At 45.6% G+C, this 20,470-nt stretch overlaps 1 protein-coding gene across 1 annotated transcript in view; it reads left to right on the top strand.

Annotated features, from left to right (window-relative positions):
- LOC117883881 (coiled-coil domain-containing protein 33-like) overlaps nucleotides 1–20,470 on the top strand; it is a 202,192-nt gene that overhangs the window by 102,551 nt on the left and 79,171 nt on the right. The window contains exon 4 of the mRNA XM_034783715.1: nucleotides 13,478–13,611. Coding sequence (XP_034639606.1) covers nucleotides 13,478–13,611 — 134 coding nt within the window. The remainder of the gene's footprint in view (nucleotides 1–13,477; nucleotides 13,612–20,470) is intronic.

Below are 20,470 nucleotides of genomic sequence, written 5' to 3'. Positions count from 1 at the left end.
ACAGCTTCCCTGCAGTGTAGTGGGCCTGACTGCAGGAAGAGGCAGGGGATGTGAGTGTGTGTGTCCTGATTTGGATCCCTCATTCTGTATGCTGCCAGTATCTTGGGGACCTGTGTAGCCAACACGCCAAGTTCTTGGGGTGAGAAATGTAACGCTTACAGACCCTGGTCATCAGCGGGCGGGACTGAACCTGGGGCCTCTGGAACTTAGTAAATGAGCCTCTACCACATGAGCTAAAAGCTGCTGTAGAGCAGACTCATCCAACTCTCTCTCTCGCTAAGTGGTCTCAGTGGAAATGTGATGAAAGGGGAGGTGGTGCACAAAACTGGGTGGCACCATGGTAACCCTTTGGTTGATCTGGCCCTGCCTACAGCCCATGAAGGCCAGCAGAAACTGATCTTGATAGGGTGATGTCAGCAAGAGCTAGAGTGGTCTGGAGAACATTGGCTGTTGTTTTATTTTTATTATCCTAATGCCTGGTGGCCCCAGCTGAGATCAGGGGCCCCATTGTGCTGGGCCCTGTACAAACCCATAGGGCCAAACTCCAGCTTTGTCCAGTCTACCTTGGGCAGCTCAGCGACTGCAGAACTCTTCCCCCACCCACCCAATTATCCCTTTGTTTCTGTGCTAGGTGTTTCTGCCCCCAGCAGATAGAGCTGAGGCCAGCAAACTTATTGCATTCCAGATGTGCTGCTGTAGTTTGAACCCCTGGGCAGGATTCATCGACCACAAGAAGCTCTCTTTGAGAGTTTAACGAAGAATTAAGTTCCTGAGTGTTTTTAAATTAGAGAGAAGAAAAAAATTATATGAACTAGCCCTGAGGATGATGACCACACTTTGATGTGTGTGAGACATACCATCCCTTGTGGTATGTAGAAAATAAACAATACATGTGGATAATTGTGTAGGGCTGGTGTTCTGTCAATGCTAGGCACTTGTTAATTGTGGCTTGAAATATTTATTATTTATGTGCTTTTGAATCTTAACTATGCCATTCATTAGCCTTTACCCTCCCCTCTCCTTTCACCACCAGATATCTACCTGTCCTGACATTGGTGCATCTAGATAATTAGCCTCCAGAGTGTGAAATAGCCTTTAGAATAAAAGGATATCATTGTTATAGCCTTATGCATAACAACCAAGTCACTAAGGGGCTCAGATACAATGGTGATGAAGGAGGTATAAATGCTCTGCTACAATAGACAAAGAGGTAGAGACAAGTCAAATACAGAAAGGTAATGATACAATGTAATGGCAGGAAGCATGCCTAGTGGTTAGGGCACTAGCTTGGGACTTGGGAGACTAAGGTTCAATTCACTCGTCTAGTACAGACTACCTCTGTGACCATGCACAAGTCACGTATGGCTATGTCTACATTATAGAACCTATGCCAATATAGCCCTCTAATGTGTATGCAGTATACACCAACCGAAGGAGGAGTTCTGCTGTTGTAGGAACACAACCTCCCTGAATGCAGGGCCAGTTCTGGCTTTTTGGCCGCCCCAAGCAAAAAAACAAAAAACAAAAAAAAACCCTGCGGCACGGCCGGAGCCAGGGTGCAGGGGGGAGGGAGCGGGAGGGAGAGAGAGAGAAGGGGGGCGACCAGGGCTTCAGCCGGGCGCTGCCACGTGGCCCTTCCCGCCCTGCTGCCTCCCGGGAGGGCTCGACGCCGCTCCGGTCGGCTAGGAGGGAAGGACGCGGGCTGCCCTGCCGGGCTTGCTGCAGGGCGCTCCCATCCTCCGCGCCGCCACCCCCCTACAGCGTGGCTGGAGCGTAACAACACCAAAAAAAAAAAAGCAGCCATGCCGCCCTAGGATTGGGCGGAATGTCGCCTCCTACAAGCTGCTGCCCCAAGCTCCAGCTTGCTCAGCTGGTGCCTGGAGCCAGCCCTGCCTGAATGACATTAACTATGTTGACAGAAGCCCTCTTCCATTAACATAGCTGCATCTATACTGGGGGTTTTGGTCAGGGGTGTGTTTTTTTTCATGGACAGGCTGTAATAAAGCAGCCTTTGGTGGGACACTACTGAGAGTACCAATTCAGAGACAAATTGCTTAGAGCAGGGCAATCACAGCCCAAGGCTGGGGGCCCTTTACTACTAAGTCACCCACCAAACCAGCCAAACAGAGAGGACTTCAGTTTTACCCCACTGGCTAACCAGAAGTCATACAAGTAATTCCCTCAGACACTCCAGTTTCCCAGTATCATCACCAGTGCCTCTCCTTATGGAGATGAATGGTTATGGAAACCAATAAAAGAAAAAAGGTTCTCCCGATCCCAAAGGACCAAACCCCAGACCCAGGTCAATATACAAGTCAGATCTTATCCACAAATCACACTGTTGCCAGTCCTTTAGAATCTAAAATCTAACGGTTTATTCATAAAATGAAAGAAATATAGATGAGAGTTAAAATTGGTTAAATGGAATTAATTACATACAGTAGTGGCAAAATTCTTGGTTCAGGCTTGTAGCAGTGATGGAATAAACTGCTGGCTTAAGTTAAGTCTCTGGAGTACATCCACAGCTTGGATGTGTCATTCAGTTCATTGTTCAGAGCTTCAGTTTGTAGCAAAGTTCCTTCAGAGGTAAAAAGAACAGGAGTACTTGTGGCACCTTAGAGACTAACAAATTTATTAGAGCATAAGCTTTCGTGGACTACAGCCCACTATGCTCTAATAAATTTGTTAGTCTCTAAGGTGCCACAAGTACTCCTGTTCTTCTTTTTGCGGATACAGACTAACACGGCTGCTCTTCAGAGGTAAGAAGCAGGATTGAAGACAAAATGGAGGGTTTCCAGGGCCTTTTATAGTCTCTTGCCATGCGGCCTGTTCTTCCTTTGTTTCAAACACAAGCTGCCCAACACATGGCTTGGAAGCCTTAGAGTTCTCTCCATAGACGTCCTGCATGCCTTGCTGAGTCATAAGGTGTATCTGCCTTCTCTCAATGGGTCAGTTGTATAGCTGATGGTCCTTAATGGGCCATCAAGCAGGCTAGGTAGTACTGATGCCAAACTGTCTAGGGTGTCACCCAGAAGCATAGCACAAGTTTGAAATATGGACATACATACATATCTATAACTCATAATACAAAGGCGAAACAAACATATAAACAAGATTATCATATCTGGCAAATTATAACATTTTTGCAGATATCTTACATGGCATATCTGGCTGATTACTTTGTGGGCATTACCCTAGGAGCCAACCTTTGAAACAGGTATAGAGCCAATACCTATAACTTTAAATACAAAAATTATACATGCATACAGATAGCATAATCATAACCAGCAAATCATAACCTTTTCATAGACACCTTACTTGACCTCCTTTGTACATGATTTGGTGCAACTATGGGACCTTGGTTGCAGCAATGATCTGTACAGTCACAGTTTATGTCAATAACGTCATACCCCCAACGTAAAATTGATGCAGGAAAAGGGATGACACAAACATCACTGACTGCCTCCCAAGAGCTCCCCATCCTTGGTTCTGTCTTACCACAGCTAGTATTGGGTTAGAAGCTGTATTAGTGTATGACAGAAATGGTTTACCCAAGTCATGTTCAATAATATGATTGAATCTCTTTACAGATTTAAGGTAAAACTTGGTTAGAACAATAGTGGATTGGATCTGCTCTTGCAGCATGGTTCCTGTATGTCTCATGTGATCTTGCGAAGAGCTAAAGAACATAGCTACTTTATCCATAAAAGCTCTGGCAAATGTTTTGAACCCAATTAATATCAAGCCAATGTAGATATTAATGTTGTCCACAGTATAGGAATCTTGGCATTTAGCCATGAAAGCAATATGGTAGTGTGCCTCAGTTTCCCTTTTTATACAGCACATCAGGTCTGGAATGTCTTTTCTTCTGTGAAAAGTTCCAAGACTGTTTACAGGCACTAACTGTGAAACATCTTTATTACAAGATCTTTTAACATAAGTGTGTTTTTATGTGTTACTTCTAACATGTTCAAGGGTTTCCCCGAAGAATTAGGCACATTGTACATTTTTGCAGTTCTTGGTAATAGCTACACATTGGTTACAAAACTAACCTTTAGCAATAACAACAAATACATTGCAAGTGTCCATCTACAATCATTTTTGTCATGCCAAACCTTTGGCTCAATACCATTGGGGTTGGAGCTTTTAGGGCTACCCTGTGGATTCCCTTTGCAAAATTAAGTTTTCTTTTTTCTCCTTGTTTTGTAGGATCAAACCCTGATTTCTTTTGCTTAACAGAATTCACTGGCTTATTGGGTGTGCTCTCTTTGCTAACAGCTATTAGCAAGTTTTTCTTCCCTCTGTCAGCCAAGTAATGTTCATCAACACACCCTTCAGTTGCAGCAAACTGTTTGCAAAGACTACCCTGAAAATTTTTTTCTTCAGGAATCTTTCTAAGCCCCAATTCACCTTTACCTTGCTTCACAGAAGCATTGCTCTGCTGAGCCACTACCAACTCCTGAGTTTCACTTACATCCAGAATCACCTTTGGCTTATCAGGCAGATTCCTACACAATCCCCTTTCATGTCAAAAGGTCAGAAGCATTCTTCTGTCCTTTGCCACACACAAGCCGTCACCTTCAGCCCCCAACTAAAACCTCTCTAGCTCATTTTCAAGGATCTACAACCTATCCTGAAGGATGATCCCTCACTCTCACAGATTTTGGGAGACAGGCCAGTCCTTGTTTACAGACAGCCCCCAAACCTGAAGCAAAGATTCACCAGCAACCACACACAACACAACAAAAACAGTAACCTAGGAACCTATCCTTGCAACAAAGCCCGTTGCCAACTCTGTCCACATATCTATTCAAGGGACGCCATCATAGGACCTAATCACATCAGTCACACCATCAGAGGCTCGTTCACCTGCACATCTACCAATGTGATATATGCCATCATGTGCCAGCAATACCCCTCTCCCATGTACATTGGCCAAACCGGACAGTCTCTACGCAAAAGAATAAATGGACACAAATCAGACATCAAGAATTATAACATTCAAAAACCAGTCGGAGAACATTTCATCCTCCCTGGTCACTCAGTTACAGACCTAAAAGTTACAACACTCCAACAAAAAAACTTCAAAACCAGACTCCAACAAGAAACTGCAGAATTGGAATTAATTTGCAAACTGGACACCATTAAATTAGGCTTGAATAAAGACTGGGAGTGGATGGGTCATTACACAAAGTAAAACCTATTTCCCCATGTTAATTTTTTCCCCTACTGTTACTCACACCTTCTTGTCAACTTTTGGAAATAGGCCATCCTGATTATCACTACAAAAGGTTTTTTTTCTCCTGCTGATAATAGCCCACCTTAATTGATTAGTCTCATTATAGTTGGAATGGCAACACCCATTTTTTCATGTTCTCTGTGTATATATATCTTCCTACTGTATTTTCCACTGCATGCATCCGATGAAATGGGTTTTAGCCCACGAAAGTTCATGCCCAAATAAATGTGTTAGTCTCTTAGGTGCCACAAGTACTCCTCATTCTTTTTGCTGATACGGACTAACACGGCTACTACTCGGAAATCTTTCCCAGCAACACACTAGCAACAGGCAAAGCAAAAGTACCTGAATCGTTTGGTTTCTGGGATTTTGCTAGGACACTAACTGGATGCAACCTAGTTACAGTGCCATTCTCCCTAGCAGACATAAACTTAGGACCATTCCCTTCCTGGGCTTTAGTCAAATCCTGAATTAACTCTGGGACCACTGATAAATTGTCAGGTAGCATAAACTGAGAAGCACTCTCTTTCTGCTTCACAGACAAAGAAGAGCTGGAGAGACATTCCCCTTTAACAGACACACAGCTTAGGATATCATTTCCCTTGTCCCAGCACACAGGACTGTTCACAGCAACTGCTTGGAGACTGGGGTAGCTCCCTCCATGGGCAAGTAATTACCCTTAACAGACACAGGCACGTTTCCTTCACTGTTACATTCTCCACGCAGGTAACAGGTAAGGTATAGGGACACTTATGTTCCACTAATCTTGCCTTCCCAAACTGCTGACTAGAGAAAGCCATCAGCTCACAAGGCTGCCTAGGCCCATCCAAACTTTCCTTGCCTTCCTCTCCCTTGTCCCAGCACACAGGGCTGGTTACAGATAAATACTGGGAGAGTGGGGCAGCTTCCTTACCAGGCAAAGTGACACTCCCAACAGATAAGCTGCTGCTCTTCACACTACACTGAGCTACTTCCAGCAAATCACAGTTAGCTTTTTTTGGTTCACTTTTATAAGCTGTACTAGCCAACAATTCATCACCCTGTGGCGGGTTGGATCACAGAAACCCCCTTGGGAACTGCCAACTGATGTGCCAAGACTATTTCTGCCCCTGCTTTCCCTGCCCCCCTAGTCATAGCATAATGGGTTAAATACAGAAAAATGCTCAGAGTAATACAGCATTGTTATAAACTGACTTTCAAGATGATACTGTTTCGGCTGTTCTTCCAATACTCGTAGCTGAAGTCTGGCAGTCATCTGTTACATCTGATGAGCTTTCTCCTCAACAGCTATACGCTCCAGGTGCCTTTTATGAGCCTTTTCCTCCAATTCAGCCATTCTTTCAGCAGCTTCTCTCTCTCTTTCAGCAACCCTTTCCTTAGCTTCCTTTTCCAGCTGGGCCAAGGCTTGCTTCTCTCTCATTCGAATTTCTCCAGTTTTTGTTTATGTTCAAATTGCAGGTTGTCTCTCAGGGCTTGCAGTTTCATTGCTTCTGCTGATGCTTTCAGGCTCATGGTCACTGATCTTTAACCCAACAAAACTCACAATCCCAAAATTCAAATTTGGATAGCGTGGGGTTCTGATCCAAAACGTAATTCATCTGGTTCTGTGGATCCTAGCATGACTACGCCACTGTAACAAAGCGGCCTGTGGCAGGACACTACTGAGAGTACCAATTCAGGACAAATTGCTTAGAGCAGGGCAGTCACAGCCCAAGGCTGCGGGTCCTTTACTACTAAGGCACACACCAAACCAGCCAAATAGAGTGGACTTCAGTTTCATGCCACTGGCTAACCAGAAGTCATACAAGCAATTCCCTCAGACACTCCAGTTTCCCAGTATCATCACCAGTGCCACTCTTATGGAGATGAATGGTTATGGAAACCAATAAAAGAAAAAAGATTCTCCCGATCCCAAAGGACCAAACCCCAGACCCAGGTCAATATACAAGTCAGATCTTACCCACAAATCACACTGTTGCCAATCCTTTAGAATCTAAAATCTAAAGGTTTATTCATAAAATGAAATATAGATGAGAGTTAAAATTGGTTAAATGGAATTAATTACATACAGTAATGGCAAAGTTCTTGGTTCAGGCTTGTAGCAGTGATGGAATAAACTGCTGGCTTAAGTTAAGTCTCTGGAGTACATCCAGAGCTTGGATGGGTCATTCAGTCCATTGTTCAGAGCTTCAGTTTGTAGCAAAGTTCCTCCAGAGGTACTCCAGAGTCTACAGCCAATACAGGCTTGTTCCCTAGTGTCTTGTACAGTCTAGTTTTAAATGAACCCTAGTTTCGTCATTTCTCTTGGGAGATATGGATGAGGTCTGTGCACTAAGAGTATTTCACTACTGACCCTTCTGCTAATGTCATTTCCTGCAGCCTTTACTTTTAAACTTTTGTGGAAATTGATGTCTCTTTTTTTTTTCATTAAGGTGAATTTTTATACTAATGAAATGGAGGGAATGGTAATACTGACCATAGCTAGCTGTAACATATGTATCTTAAGGGTTTATATGGCCCCATTACCACAGTATCCCAGCATCTCACAACAGTCCAGCAAGGTAGGGAAGTGCTATTATTCCCATTTTACAGATAGGAGCTGAGGCGCAGAGAGACTAAGTGACCTGCCCAAGATCACACAGGAAGTCTGTGGCAGAGCGGAGGATATGAACCTGGGTTTCCTGAGTCCCAGGCTGGCACTCTAGTCATCTTTACTCTCAGTATAGGCAGACATTGTTTAAACATTCCCCCCACTTTATCCTAACTGGGCCTTGACTGAGCATAGTATGCTTGTCTATGTCCACTCCTCTGTATTAAGTGGCAGGACAAGATCAGCAGTAGAGATATTTGTAGGCAGACCCAGCTCTAGTTGCATTTTGTCAGCTATCTTGGTATGGACATTCTATTAGGATAGCAGTTCAATGAATTACAAAGTGTATTTACACTACACGGTTGGTGATCACATAGACACCAAAAGCTTTGGCAGCATTATAAGGTCACCAGTGATGGACATAGACTAGGGTTACCATCCGTCCGTATTTCCCCGGACATGTCCGGCTTTTGTGTCTCTAAATAGCCATCCAGGAGGAATTGGTAACAAGGTTAAAATGTCCGGGGTTTTTTTCTCCCTCGCCTCCCTCCCTCCCTTCCATGCAGAGTGCGGCTGCTGATTGGGCGGCTTGGCTGATTGACCCACTCCCATTGGCCTCCAGCAGTCAGAGCCCTCCCCTGCTCCCCCCTCCCTCTGATTGCAGCCCTGTGTAACACACAAACCAACCCACCGGGCAGCGTGTTTTGCAAACACGTGGAGCCAGAATGGTAAGGGGAGTCCGGGAGGGGGGGTAGTCAGGGAGCGGGGGAGTGTTGAATGGGTCCCTGGCCTCCACATGCCACCCCCCCTCCTCGCATCCTCCACCCCATGAACCCTCCCCTTGCCTGCCTCTCCCTTGTCTGCTGTCCCCGGGTCCTAGTGTCCCCCATCTACTAATGGGAAGACAGGCTGCCCTTACCCTGCCCTTCCACCCTAGCCCTGAGCCTCTCCAACACCCCAAACCCCTCAGCCCCAGCCCTCATTCCCCCACACCCTAATCCTCTGCTCCATCCCTGACCCCCCTCCTGGATCATGAACCCCTCATCCTCAGACCCACAGCCCTCACCCCTGCATCCCCTCCTATCTCCAAACTCCTTCCCAAACCCCCTCTCCACACAACCCCTCCTGCCCTCAAACTCCCTCCTAAAGCCTGCACCCCCTCCCTTTGCACCGCCTCCCACCCCCAAACTCCATCCCAGAGCCTGCACCCCTGACCCCCTCCTGCACACCCACCCTCTGCCCCAGCCCAGAGCCTGCACCCAACACCCAAACTCTATCCCAGAACCTGCACCCTGCACCCCTCCTGCACCCTAATCCCCAGCCCAGGACCCGCACCCCAGACCTCCTCCCCCCACCCAACCCCCCTCCCAGAGCCTTAGGCAGGTAGGGGGAGTGGGTTCTGGGCACCACCAAAATTTCTACAACCCTGCCACCCATGCGAGTGGATAAGGGTCGGGGCAGTCAGGGGACAAGAAGCAGGGGGGGTTGGGGTTCTGAGGGGGGCAGTCAGGGGGTGGGAAGTGGGAGGGAGTGGACTATGGTGGGGCTTTGCGCCCCGCCCCCCAGTGTCCTCTTTTTTGATTGTGGAAATATGGTAACCCTAACATAATCTGAACATCCAGCCAAACTGTCTTAAAGACCTAGCTAGAGATCGATCTGGGTCAGGCCAGATCTGCCAGGAGGGTACATTCCTTTAAGATTTTCCTTGATCGTGATGATGATTGATTGATTGATAATAACTTTAAGCATATGCTTAGTTCCCACTGAAGTCAATAGGACTTACGCACATACTTAACTGCATTGCTGAACTGAGTCCTGGTATTGTCCTCCATCTAATCATGTAGGCACTGGCAGTTATCAGTTGTGATCTCCACCCTTGCTGTACTAGTCATGTCTAGATTTCATTTGAACTTGGCCCACCCAACTGTGCCAAGTATTGTTCTCTATTTAGAGATGCAGACAAATTAGGTTGAGAACTATGAGATTTGCTTCACTTATGACCTCATGAGCTTTGCACGGAGTCTCAAACTAGCCTGTCACTGCACGTTGCACATATTAAGTGTGCAGTACTTCAATGTTCATGCTCTGGTGCAGCACACAACATCACACTGATTAAACTTTTCCTTACTGGGGTGAAGTCTTTTATCTCTCACTGTCAGCTCCAGGAATCAAATCTGACCAAGTGTCAGGAAACCCTCAGATGTCTGTAGGCCAGGCACGAAGGCAGCTCCCCTTCTCCATTTCAATTAGTACAGGGGTTCTCAAACTGAGGGTTGGGATCCCTGAGGGGGTCACAAGGTTATTACCTGGGAGGTCGCGAGCTGCCAGCCTCCACCCTAAACCCCGCTTTGCCTCCAGCGGTGTTAAGTATATGAAAAAGTGTTTTTAATTTATTAGAGGGGGGGTCACACTCAGAGGCTTGCTATGTGAAAGGGGTCACCAGTACAAAAGTTTGAGAACCACTGGATTAGCAGGAATGGCTTAGCCTCCTGCTCTGTCCTGGGAGGAGGAAGGGAGTGTGACTCTAATCCATTTGGAGGGGAGGCAAGTGGGGCAGAGAGGTGATTTCTGTACATGTGACCCTAAGAAACTGCCCCATTTAGTGCTGATCCCCAGAGGGACCTTGTCCAGGCAGCCATGGAGGGGATTATCAAACCGGCCCTAATGAGGGACAGGGGGAGGCAGGAGCAGGAAGGGAAGAAAGGGGGCATTGAAATTTGCTTGCCTCTCTCAATTCATTAGGAAGGCTTAAGGGATCCTTGTCAGAAAGTAGGCTCCATTTGTTGTTCCAAAACACCTCAGGTTTAGTGGGTAGATGTTTGCGATTTAGTGGGGATTACTGCCGTGTATCTGGTATTACATAAGGCCTAACTGAAAGCTCAGCACAGCTCCTTGCTACACTCTTGAGTGGAGGAGGAAGCTTTAAAGTGAACAGTGCTAGGCAGTCTCTGTGCTGATCTTCTCCTGCCCTGCACCATCCAAAGCTAAAGAATCATGGTGCAAGGGTCTTGTTTCTACAGCACCTAGCACAATGGGGCCCTGGTCCATTCCTGGGGCCCCTGGGCGCTATTGCTATACAAATATTGTGTGTGGGATGGGCAAGAGCATCCTTATTAAGGCATGATCCTTGCATTAGCCCTCAAACCTATGTGTGATCCCATCACCTATTTGTGATCCTTGTATTTTTGCTGCTGTGGACGAGGGACAGAGAGTGTGGGAATGACTGGAAGTGTTGCTGGCAAGGGGAGCAGGAATGGTACCATTTCTAATCCTTCTCAAACTGGAACAGGCATGTGATGTCAAACTAAACTTAGTTGTTGTCCCTCATTGGAAGAAGACTGCCTACCAGGCCTGAAAATCTATAAGGTGCGTGTATATATATATATATATATACACCTTTTAGAAGAAGAAACAGGAGCTAGTGATCAAGTTACTGGACTAAGAATGGGAAAAAAAGAACTAGGTTCTAATCCTAGCTCGTGTGACTCATTTCCCCTTGCTGTGCCTCAGTTTCTCCATCTATGCAACAGGTATACTACTACTTAGGAACCACAGGGGTCTTGTAACATTAATTATTGTTGATAGTGCACTTTGAGTGAGATGGCACCAGAGAAAAGCAAAAGGTCATTAGAACCAAATTTACCTCTGTCCCAAACCAAACTTGGTGTTCCTCTTTCTTTTTTGGGGAAAAATGGTTAAATTATTGTAATAAATTATTTTTAGGAATTTTTTGTTCAACCCTGATACCAACACACTATAGAAACCTGCCAGAAGATAAACCCTATTGCACTCCAACTGCTCTTCATGATAGAATATCAGGGTTGGAAGGGACCTCAGGAGGTCATCTACTCCAACCGCCTGCTCAAAGCAATACCAATCCCCAGGCAGTTTTTTGCCCCAGATCCTTAAATGGCCCCCTTAAGGATTGAACTCACAACCCTGGGTTTAGCAAGGCAATGCTCAAACCACTGAGCTGTCTCTCCCACTGTAGCATATACCTTTGGCAAGCTTTCATCTCAGAGGGCTCTGCTGTTTTATTAAATCTATTTTAGTATTGGCATGGCAAATCTATTCCTGTCATTGGTAACTCAATGACCCTGCTGTGTTGAAATGTTAGGGGGGAAATGTACTGCATGGTCATGGTCAGAAAACTGTTCACCCTGCGAGCTGCTTGAATTACTTGTAAACAATTTATCCAGCACATTTTCCTCTCAGTTATCAAATATAAATTATTCACAAATCACTGTTTTTATTATTCTAGTAGATTTATTTTACTGTGCAGATCTGCACCATGTGCTTCTTAGACTTCTATCTTCTGCTTTGCTGTCAGTCCAGCAGAGCCAGTTCTGATATGGGAAAGTGAGCTGGATTCCATCCTCCATTAACATGCCAACATATTCTGAGTCTAACAACTGAGATCCTCATGAGATGGCCAGTAAGCAAGTCAAGGCAGGATTGAGGCCTGTGTCTTTTATTCACCAGCAACCTAGGCTGGATCTGAATCGGTGGCCTAAGGGTGAAAAGCTCAATGGCCCAGTTGGCTCTCGTGTGGGATTTTAAATGGCAGCAGAACTTCTCTGCTGTTGTGCTGAACCAGACGTTTTAAAGGGTTTATAATCAGGACTTGTTTGTTCTTTGTAACTTCATGATGGCTAGATCTGTTGTGGCCTTTTTAGATGTGGACAGTATATGTTGATCTGGCATGAAACTCCTCTTTCACTTCGCTCTGTTAGGGAAGACCTGCGAGAACTGGAAAAGTCCAACAGGAAGTGTTTTGGTGCCTCAGCAGGTAGCACTCTCCCTTTTCATCAGCATGGAACAAGTCCTTCAGCCTGAGGTTAGAGGGTGCTGGACTGAGTTAAAGTATCCCAGGGCTGGCTACATTACAAAGTTACGTCGGTTTCACTACATTGTTCAGTGATGTGGAAAATGGCATGCCCTGTGCAGTGTAGTGAGCTAACCTAAGTGCCGTTGTAGACACCACCAGTTTGACAGAATAATTCTTCCATTCATCTAGCTACTAACTCTCTGAGCAGTGGATTTACTAGAGCAACAGAAGAACCCCTTCTGTCTCTGTATTAAGGGTCTATGCTGTAACACTACAGCTACAGATTTAAAACAGAACTCTGTGTCTTTTGTGGTTAGTCACATATCCCATGGATTTTGTGGTCATTCAGTATCCCAGAGCTCTCATCGCAAGATTAGGAGTGCTAGCAAATGTCCCTCAGTGGTAATTGCATTCTGGATTATTTAAATCCCCCTTCAGGTTTCATTTGGAAAAATTCTTCACTTCTTCACCTGAAGTGTTGCTATGCACTGTTAAACTGCTGCTGTGCTCCATCTCAGAGGTGGCTGCATTTTGCAGATTGAAGAAATGAACCTTATATACACACCCTGTCAGATTCATTCATTAACTTTAGTGGAGTTATACCAGGCATAAGTTTGGTCTGTAGTCAGTAATACATTTTGGGATACTTTGAGGTGAACAGGCTATATGAATATAAGTCATTAGGTCTCTGACTTGGGCATGAAGGGAAGGGGCGTTCGTTCCTCTGATGTCTTCAGTTCACTGCAAGGCTTTGTGCATGTCGAGGTGGATGTACCCCTGCTGTTACGCTGAGTGGTTGTTTTTTCTTCTTCTTTCTTAGTAAAAGCAGCTCGGATGTTGAGAAGAAATCGGAAGCCCAGGGGGTGACTCATGTGTCCTCTGAGCCTACGCACTCTCCAACCTGGGAGGAGAAGGTGACCATGGAAATTGATGCAGAAGATGCAGGCCATGAAGGTATGGTTTCTGAAGAGAGCTGAACAGTGGGTAGTGGTGAGGGAAAGGTGAATATCAGTGAGATGGCCTGATTCTCCAGTCACTTACACCTGTGCTAATGCGACCAGCTCAGAACCATCCCACTACACATTTGCTAATGACTTCCCAAAGCAAGGCACTTAGGAATCAGGCCCCTTAAGTGTAGCTATGTATACAATTGTTAACTATCCTTATGTTTCAGGGCATGAGCTGATCATCAGCTAGGGACAGGAAGAAATTCCACCCATGATATACGGTTGCAAAGTTAAGCTCTCATATAGAACTTTTCATCAATAGATCTCAAAGTACTTTACAAAGGAGGTCAGTCTCTTGATCCCCATTTTACAGATGGGGAAACTGAGGCACAGAGCTGTGACGTGATTTGCCTAAGGGCACCCAGCATGCCAGTGGTAACCATGGAAATAGAACCCATGTCTCCTGAGCCCCAATACAGCGCCCTACAAGACAGAAGTTCAATACAGTTTTATATTCTGGTTTTGGAAAGAATCAGGATGGTGTGCTTAAGAACATAAGAACGGCCATACTGGGTCAGACCAATGGTCCATTTAACCCAGTATCCTGTCTTCCAACAGTGGCCAATGCCAGGTGCTTCAGAGGGAATGAACAGAACAGGACAGTTACTGAGTGATTCCTGTCATCCAGACCCAGCTTCTGACAAGCAGAGTTCTAGGGACACCCAGAGCATAGAGTTGCATCCCTTACCATTTGGACTTATCTTATTATGGCATCCACACTTGTAGTGCAAGTAGCACATTGATAGTAGTGGGTAAAGCCAAATAGGGTTCAGGCATGTTATGCACACTTTCCTCTGAATTCCCACAGTGCACCATAAACTATGTACTCATTCTCCTACTCCACCCCTGTCTCCCTCACCCAGCCCTGCTAACACTGCTCAATGCTGACTTGCCACAATCTTCTGTTGTAGTTCTGGGTCCTCATTCAGGTCTGGGTCTGACTTTTAAAAATGCTGAATACCCACAACTCCAGTTGAAGTCAATGAGAGCTGTGGAAGTTCCGCACCTCTGAAAATCAACCCCTGTAAATTGGCCCATGAATAGCTCTGCCAACGCATTTCAGTCCTATTATGAAACAGTGTTCTGGGACTCCCCCATAGCTGTGGAAATCCATTTCTGTGGATCTGCAGCGTACCTGCTAATCCATTCCTGGCTCTGCACACAGCAATGTCAGTGTACCTGAATCCTGACCTGGTATGGTTCCAATCTCAGCACCCACCACAGCTTTGCCAGTCCCCCTCAATTCTGCTCCACAGCATGCCTGATTATTTTTCAATCATTACTAATTAGAAGCTTCCCTGCTGCAGTGATGGTTAAGCCTTGTGGCTTGATTGTTTCAATCACAATGTAGTTAAGTATACAGTTATAATAATGTTAATGGCATTAGAGTTTGTGATTAGATTAAAATCAGATGCTTGGAAAATGAATGCTGAACCCGAGTGGAAATTAGTCATAGCATTACATGTAATTCTATTAATGCTGCTGCTTAAGTGAAATAAAAAACATTTGACGTACTTACTGTACTTAACTGCCTTAGGCTAACAGGAAATGGGGGTGCAAAGAGAGACTAAAATAGCTGCCAGATCCTCCTCTGGTGAAAATCAACATAGTTCTGCTGACTTCAGTGGAGTGACACCAACTGAGGATCTGGCACTCTTTGTGTGTAACTATATCTATATATGCTTGGAGGTGAGATATATAGCATAAAACGATTGCTGTTTGGGTTATTAGGTTGGTTTGATGATGTTTGGTTGATGTCAGGGATAAGCCTTTACTGGCTTTAAAGCCTCTAAATGTGGATATGTGTAGCTCTCCAGAAGCAACCCAAGGAAAAATCATTCTCCCTGGAAACTAAGAAGTCTATTTTCTGTAGGGTTCATTAGACAGTTTAAAATACCTTGTTGCCCCAATGAGGCTGACGTGATTTACCTCAAACCTAGCCTTTGTTTGTTAAGGTTAGAGGGTCATATGACCCTATCTTAGTCACTGGCCAGTCAAATTATTAGGGTTTTTTTCTACCAAAACCTATTGCCCCAGCAAGGACAATACTGCTTAAAAATATTGTAGCCCACATGATCCTGTTTCAGATAAGAGGCAGTACAAGGCCTCAATCCTCTGCTGAGCTCCATAGGAGCAAACACCAGTGTGTGCAAGTGCCCATTGCAGGATTAGGGCACAAGGTCAATATCTTTAAGTGACTCGTCATTTCGGGTGGCTCCGTTTTTGGGATACCTTCAAGGGATCTGCTTTTCAGAAAGCACTAAACATTGGCCCTCAAAATCATGCCCCTTGAAGTGACTCTGGAGTGACAACATGGCTACAGGTTTTGATACAAAACAGTCACTCCTATTTAAAGAGCCACATACACTTGTATACAGTGAGAGAGCAGTACTGCTGAGGTGTGCAGTGAGGGCTTAACTGTGAAAGGTGCAGAGCACTCTGACCTGATCCAGCAAAGCATTTAAACTTGTGCCCAACACTAAGCACATCAGTAGCCCCATTGGCATTAATGGCATTATATATGTGCTTAAATTTAAGCCTGGGCTTTGCTGGTTGAGTGTTCAGCACCTTGCAGGACCAAGCCCCGTCAAGGTATAAGGCAAGAATGCACAGAGTCTCTCGTAGTCCTGATACATTTCTGTCTTGCAGTGCTTCCCAGATGTGTATTATCCTACTTAGAAAGGAGAGGTATTTATAATCCCCTGATTGGATTAATTTTTAATAATTTGTGGGGAGTGTAATTATCCTACTTATCTATCGTTGGTACTTCTGTACCCCCTCATCTTAGTATCTGAGCAACTCCCCATCTTCAATGTTTTTATCCTCCCAATAGCTGAATGTGGCAGGGCTGTGCTGTTATCTCCATTGTACACAGTGGGAATTGAGGCACCAGGGTTCCACAGGGGAGTCTGTGGCAGAGCAGGGAATTCAACCCAGCTCTCAACTCCCAGGCTGTCCCCCTAACCCCTGGGCCGTTCTTCCTCTCATCTTATCCTAGTTTATGTGATGGTGACTTGTTAAGCTCTGGGTTTTCAAATCGTTTTTCAAAATTACTTTTAAATGACTCAGAGCACCACACCCTCTTAGGTGCTGAGGATCTGTTCCCTGCTCTTGAGTTTTGTCTTCCATCCCAGTCACAAGTCTCTAGCCTCAGAGATACTGGTGTTGGCAACTGAATTTGCTCCCATTGGAGAAAAAATGGAACCTTTGAACTCATACCTGCAAGGAGCTCCCCGTGGAAGTGCAATAACTTTAGCAACCAAGGATTTCTGTTTAACAAATCTGATTGCGCTCTCTTTGCAGGCTATCCTGAGCCCAGTCCTGCAGATCTTTCTCAAGCAAAACTCCTGGAACATATCTACACTTGGAACTAGGGGTGTGATTCCCAGCTGGAGGAGACAGACTGTGCGAGCTCTGATAGTGCTAGTCTCTTAAAATAGAGTGTAGCCACGGCAGCATGAGTGGTGGGATCAGCTAGCCACTTCAAATGCATGCTATGTTTGGGAATGTCTATGTACTCAGGGCAGTTAGCCCATCCTGCCACTCCACTCCTTGAGCTGGGATTTGCCCTCCAGCTCCACGTATAGACATACCGTAGCTGATAAGAAGTGCTGTTCCAGAGGTGGGTGGGTGGTTGGATAGCTAGTTAAATAAAACACATGAAGATGCACCCTTCCTAAAGCCCTGCCATCACTTTAAAATGATACAGTCAAGTAGCCAGGTCAACCACTCTGCTCTACAAAAAGCAGCTGTCATCAAAGAAGGCAGCTCAAACCAATACCTTTCAGATCCAGCCCCAACCCTCAGGGAGGTGTGTGCACGTGCAGGTAGGGACTCGGTGAGTTGCTGTTTGAGAAGGCTTGATCCAGTAAAGCACACAAATAATTCTAGTGACTTCAGTGAGGCTATTTGCATGCTTCCAGTTCAGCACGTGCTCAAGTGCTTTGTTACGTTGGGGTCAGAGTGTTCAGCACCCTGCAGGATCAAATTGTAATGAACATACACTAGAGTAAACTATTTTGCCATGATTTAAAGTATTTTCTGTTTTCTCGGCCTTCTATTCTCTTTCTTTTCCTCTGTGGCTGGGTTCTTGCCTCTCTTCTACCCAAGATATGAGGTAGTGCTTAATTTGTGCCGCGGCTTGCCAGGCCTGAGCCTCTAGGCTTGGCAGTTCATAGTCCGGCACCTCTGGGTTTGCTGCATCAGTTATGAATGTAAAATAATTGCTTGAGCCCCAACACCTCTTTCATTACAAAGTAAGCACTGGAGTAGTCACCTCATTTACCATCCTGTTTGCACTCTGAGGGCTCACCAAGGGGCGGAGTGTGATCCGATATCAAAGACGACTAGTGGAACAGATTGGCTTTAATGTGGGACAGAGTGTTTTATCACTTACAACTTAAATGGCAAGTCCTTTCTCTTTCCACAAAGGTCTCTGAGAAAAACAATCTGCATATATATTGAGCTGTCTTTTAAAAGTAACAGCAGAAAAACATATAACTCCAGTCAGAGGATGGAAAGGCAGGGTGAGAGGAGACTCTGTTGCCTCAATTCAGCAATCTATACCTATTTGGCAAAGCACTTCAGCACGTGCTTAACTTTAGGCATATGCTTAAGGTTAAGTGCTTTGCTGAACTGGGATGGACTTAAGCACGTGCTTCAATGCTTCACTGCACTGGGACCTTGTGGAGAGAAGAGTTAAATTGTCCATCAGTGCAATCAATAATTAGGCTGGTGGTAGGGAGAGCTAAGTGTAAATGGCAACATAACAAGATGTGGGGTGGTTTTCATTGATTTGCCTTTGACAAAGGAGTCAGGTTTGTGGTTTTCTCCCTCTGGTTCTTCTGGGGGCACCAGACATTGCTGCGATACCATAGGGTTAAACTGGGGTCACCGAAGGGGTTAAATCAGTGGTTTATCAAGGAAGGTGAAGAGGGATGTGCGAGGGGGGTTATCCCTTCAGGGGAAGTGGCAGCAGGCTGTTGCTCTGATGATGGGGGTGAGCAGAAAGCAAGACCAAGTTAATGATAGGGGAGGCAAGATTCCATTCTTCGGGTGACAGGTCCAACATGCCAAACAGGCCTCTCCACTCCTTCAAGTGACTTGAGACACAAAGGAGCCCTACCAGGGGAAGACAAAGCTGGGAGTTAATGAGGCATGTTTCTTTCATGGAGACACAAAGCAAGGGCCTCCCCTGCCTCAGAGCTGTCTAATCAGGTCAGTGAGCTCTCACAATGCAGCTGAGCTTGGCCTGACTTGTGCATTAGGGCAGCAAATGGGGTCTGGCTGCAAGTATTGTATTCTCCAAGCCATTATCAAGCTTCATGCTTCCCTAGCGACTGATGGGATTCAGTTTGCATGGCCTCCCCAGAGCAGGGCTTTCAAGGGAAATGGCCTGTAGCCATCCCCGCTCTGGACTGGGAGCCAGCATGGTGTCCATTGTAAACAGGATCTGGACTGGGTAGGGTCTCAGAGGAGATGCCTGCTTTAGAAACCACCAAGAAGTGGTGTTGATGGCTATCTTCCCTCTGAGTCAGCATTATTCCGTGCCCCCAATGGAGTATTGTGCTGTCTGAAGTGCTGGCTTTTGGATGGGACATAAAACAGGCCCTGAGCACTGATCACCCTAAAATACGCCCAGGTGCTGTTTCAAAGAGTTGAGGTGTTGACTCTGGAATTCTGACCCAGTTCCAGGGTGAGTAATTCCATTCTGCATCCCTACACTGCCTGCTAGCCCTGGAAGTACCTACTTTTCTGGGCACAGTCAAGTCCCCTCCTAACAATGTATAAAACTGTAGTCCAGCTATGCAGCAAGGGGCGTGCTTCTCTTACCAAGTAGGAGCTGGGTGGCTGATGGAGGGATCCCTGTATAACTGCAAAGCACTTTGGGAACATCCGAGGTGAAAGGCACTAGTGCAAGGCAAGGCCCTGGAGCAGTACTGTTATAACCAGAGAATCATGGAACCGTAGGGGCAGAAGGGACCACAAGGGTCATCTAGTCAAGATGCAGGATTTGTGTCTAAACCATCCAAGACAGATGGCTACCCAGCCACCTTTTGAAGCCCTCCAGCGAAAGAGCTTCCATGACCTCCCTAGGCAGACTGTTCCACTGTCCTACTGTGCTTACAGTTAGGAAGTTTTTCCTCAGATTTAAGTTTACATCTGCTATGCTGTAGTTTGAACCTATTGCCCCTTGTCCTGCCGTCTGTGGTAAAAGAGAACAACTTTTCTCCACCTTTTTTATGGCAGCCTTTCAAGTATTTGAAGACTGCTATCATATCCCCCCTTAATCTCCTCTTTTCCAAACTAAACATACCCAGTTCCTTCAGCCTTTGCTCATATGGCTTGTGTTCCATCCCTCTGATCATCTTTATCACTCCCCTTTGATCCTTTCCAGTTTTTCTGCATCCTTTCTATACATTGGTGACCAAAATTGGACACAATATACTCCAGCTGAGGCCTAACCAGAGCTGAGTAGAGTGGTACTATCACCTCCCGTGACTTGCATGCTATGCCTCAGTTAATGCAACTGAAAATTTTATTAGCTTTTTTTGCAACAGCATCACATTGCTGATTCATGCTGAGGTTGTGATCCACCACAACTCCCAGATCCTTCTTAGCAGTGCTGCCGCTAAGCCAGTTTTCACTCATCCTGTATTTGTGCATTTGGTTTTTCTTCCCTAAGTGTAGCACCTTACATGTGTCTTTAGTGAATTTCATTTTGTTCTCTATAGCCCAGTTCTCCAATTTATCAAGATCCCTTTGAATTTTAACTCTGTCATCCAAAGTATGGGCAACCCCCCCCA

The sequence above is a fragment of the Trachemys scripta genome, chromosome 10 (assembly GCF_013100865.1).
Source record: "Trachemys scripta elegans isolate TJP31775 chromosome 10, CAS_Tse_1.0, whole genome shotgun sequence".
NCBI classification, from domain to species: domain Eukaryota; kingdom Metazoa; phylum Chordata; order Testudines; family Emydidae; genus Trachemys; species Trachemys scripta.
Note: the sequence above shows the minus strand (reverse complement) of the source record. Positions and strands in the feature narration are given on the sequence as shown.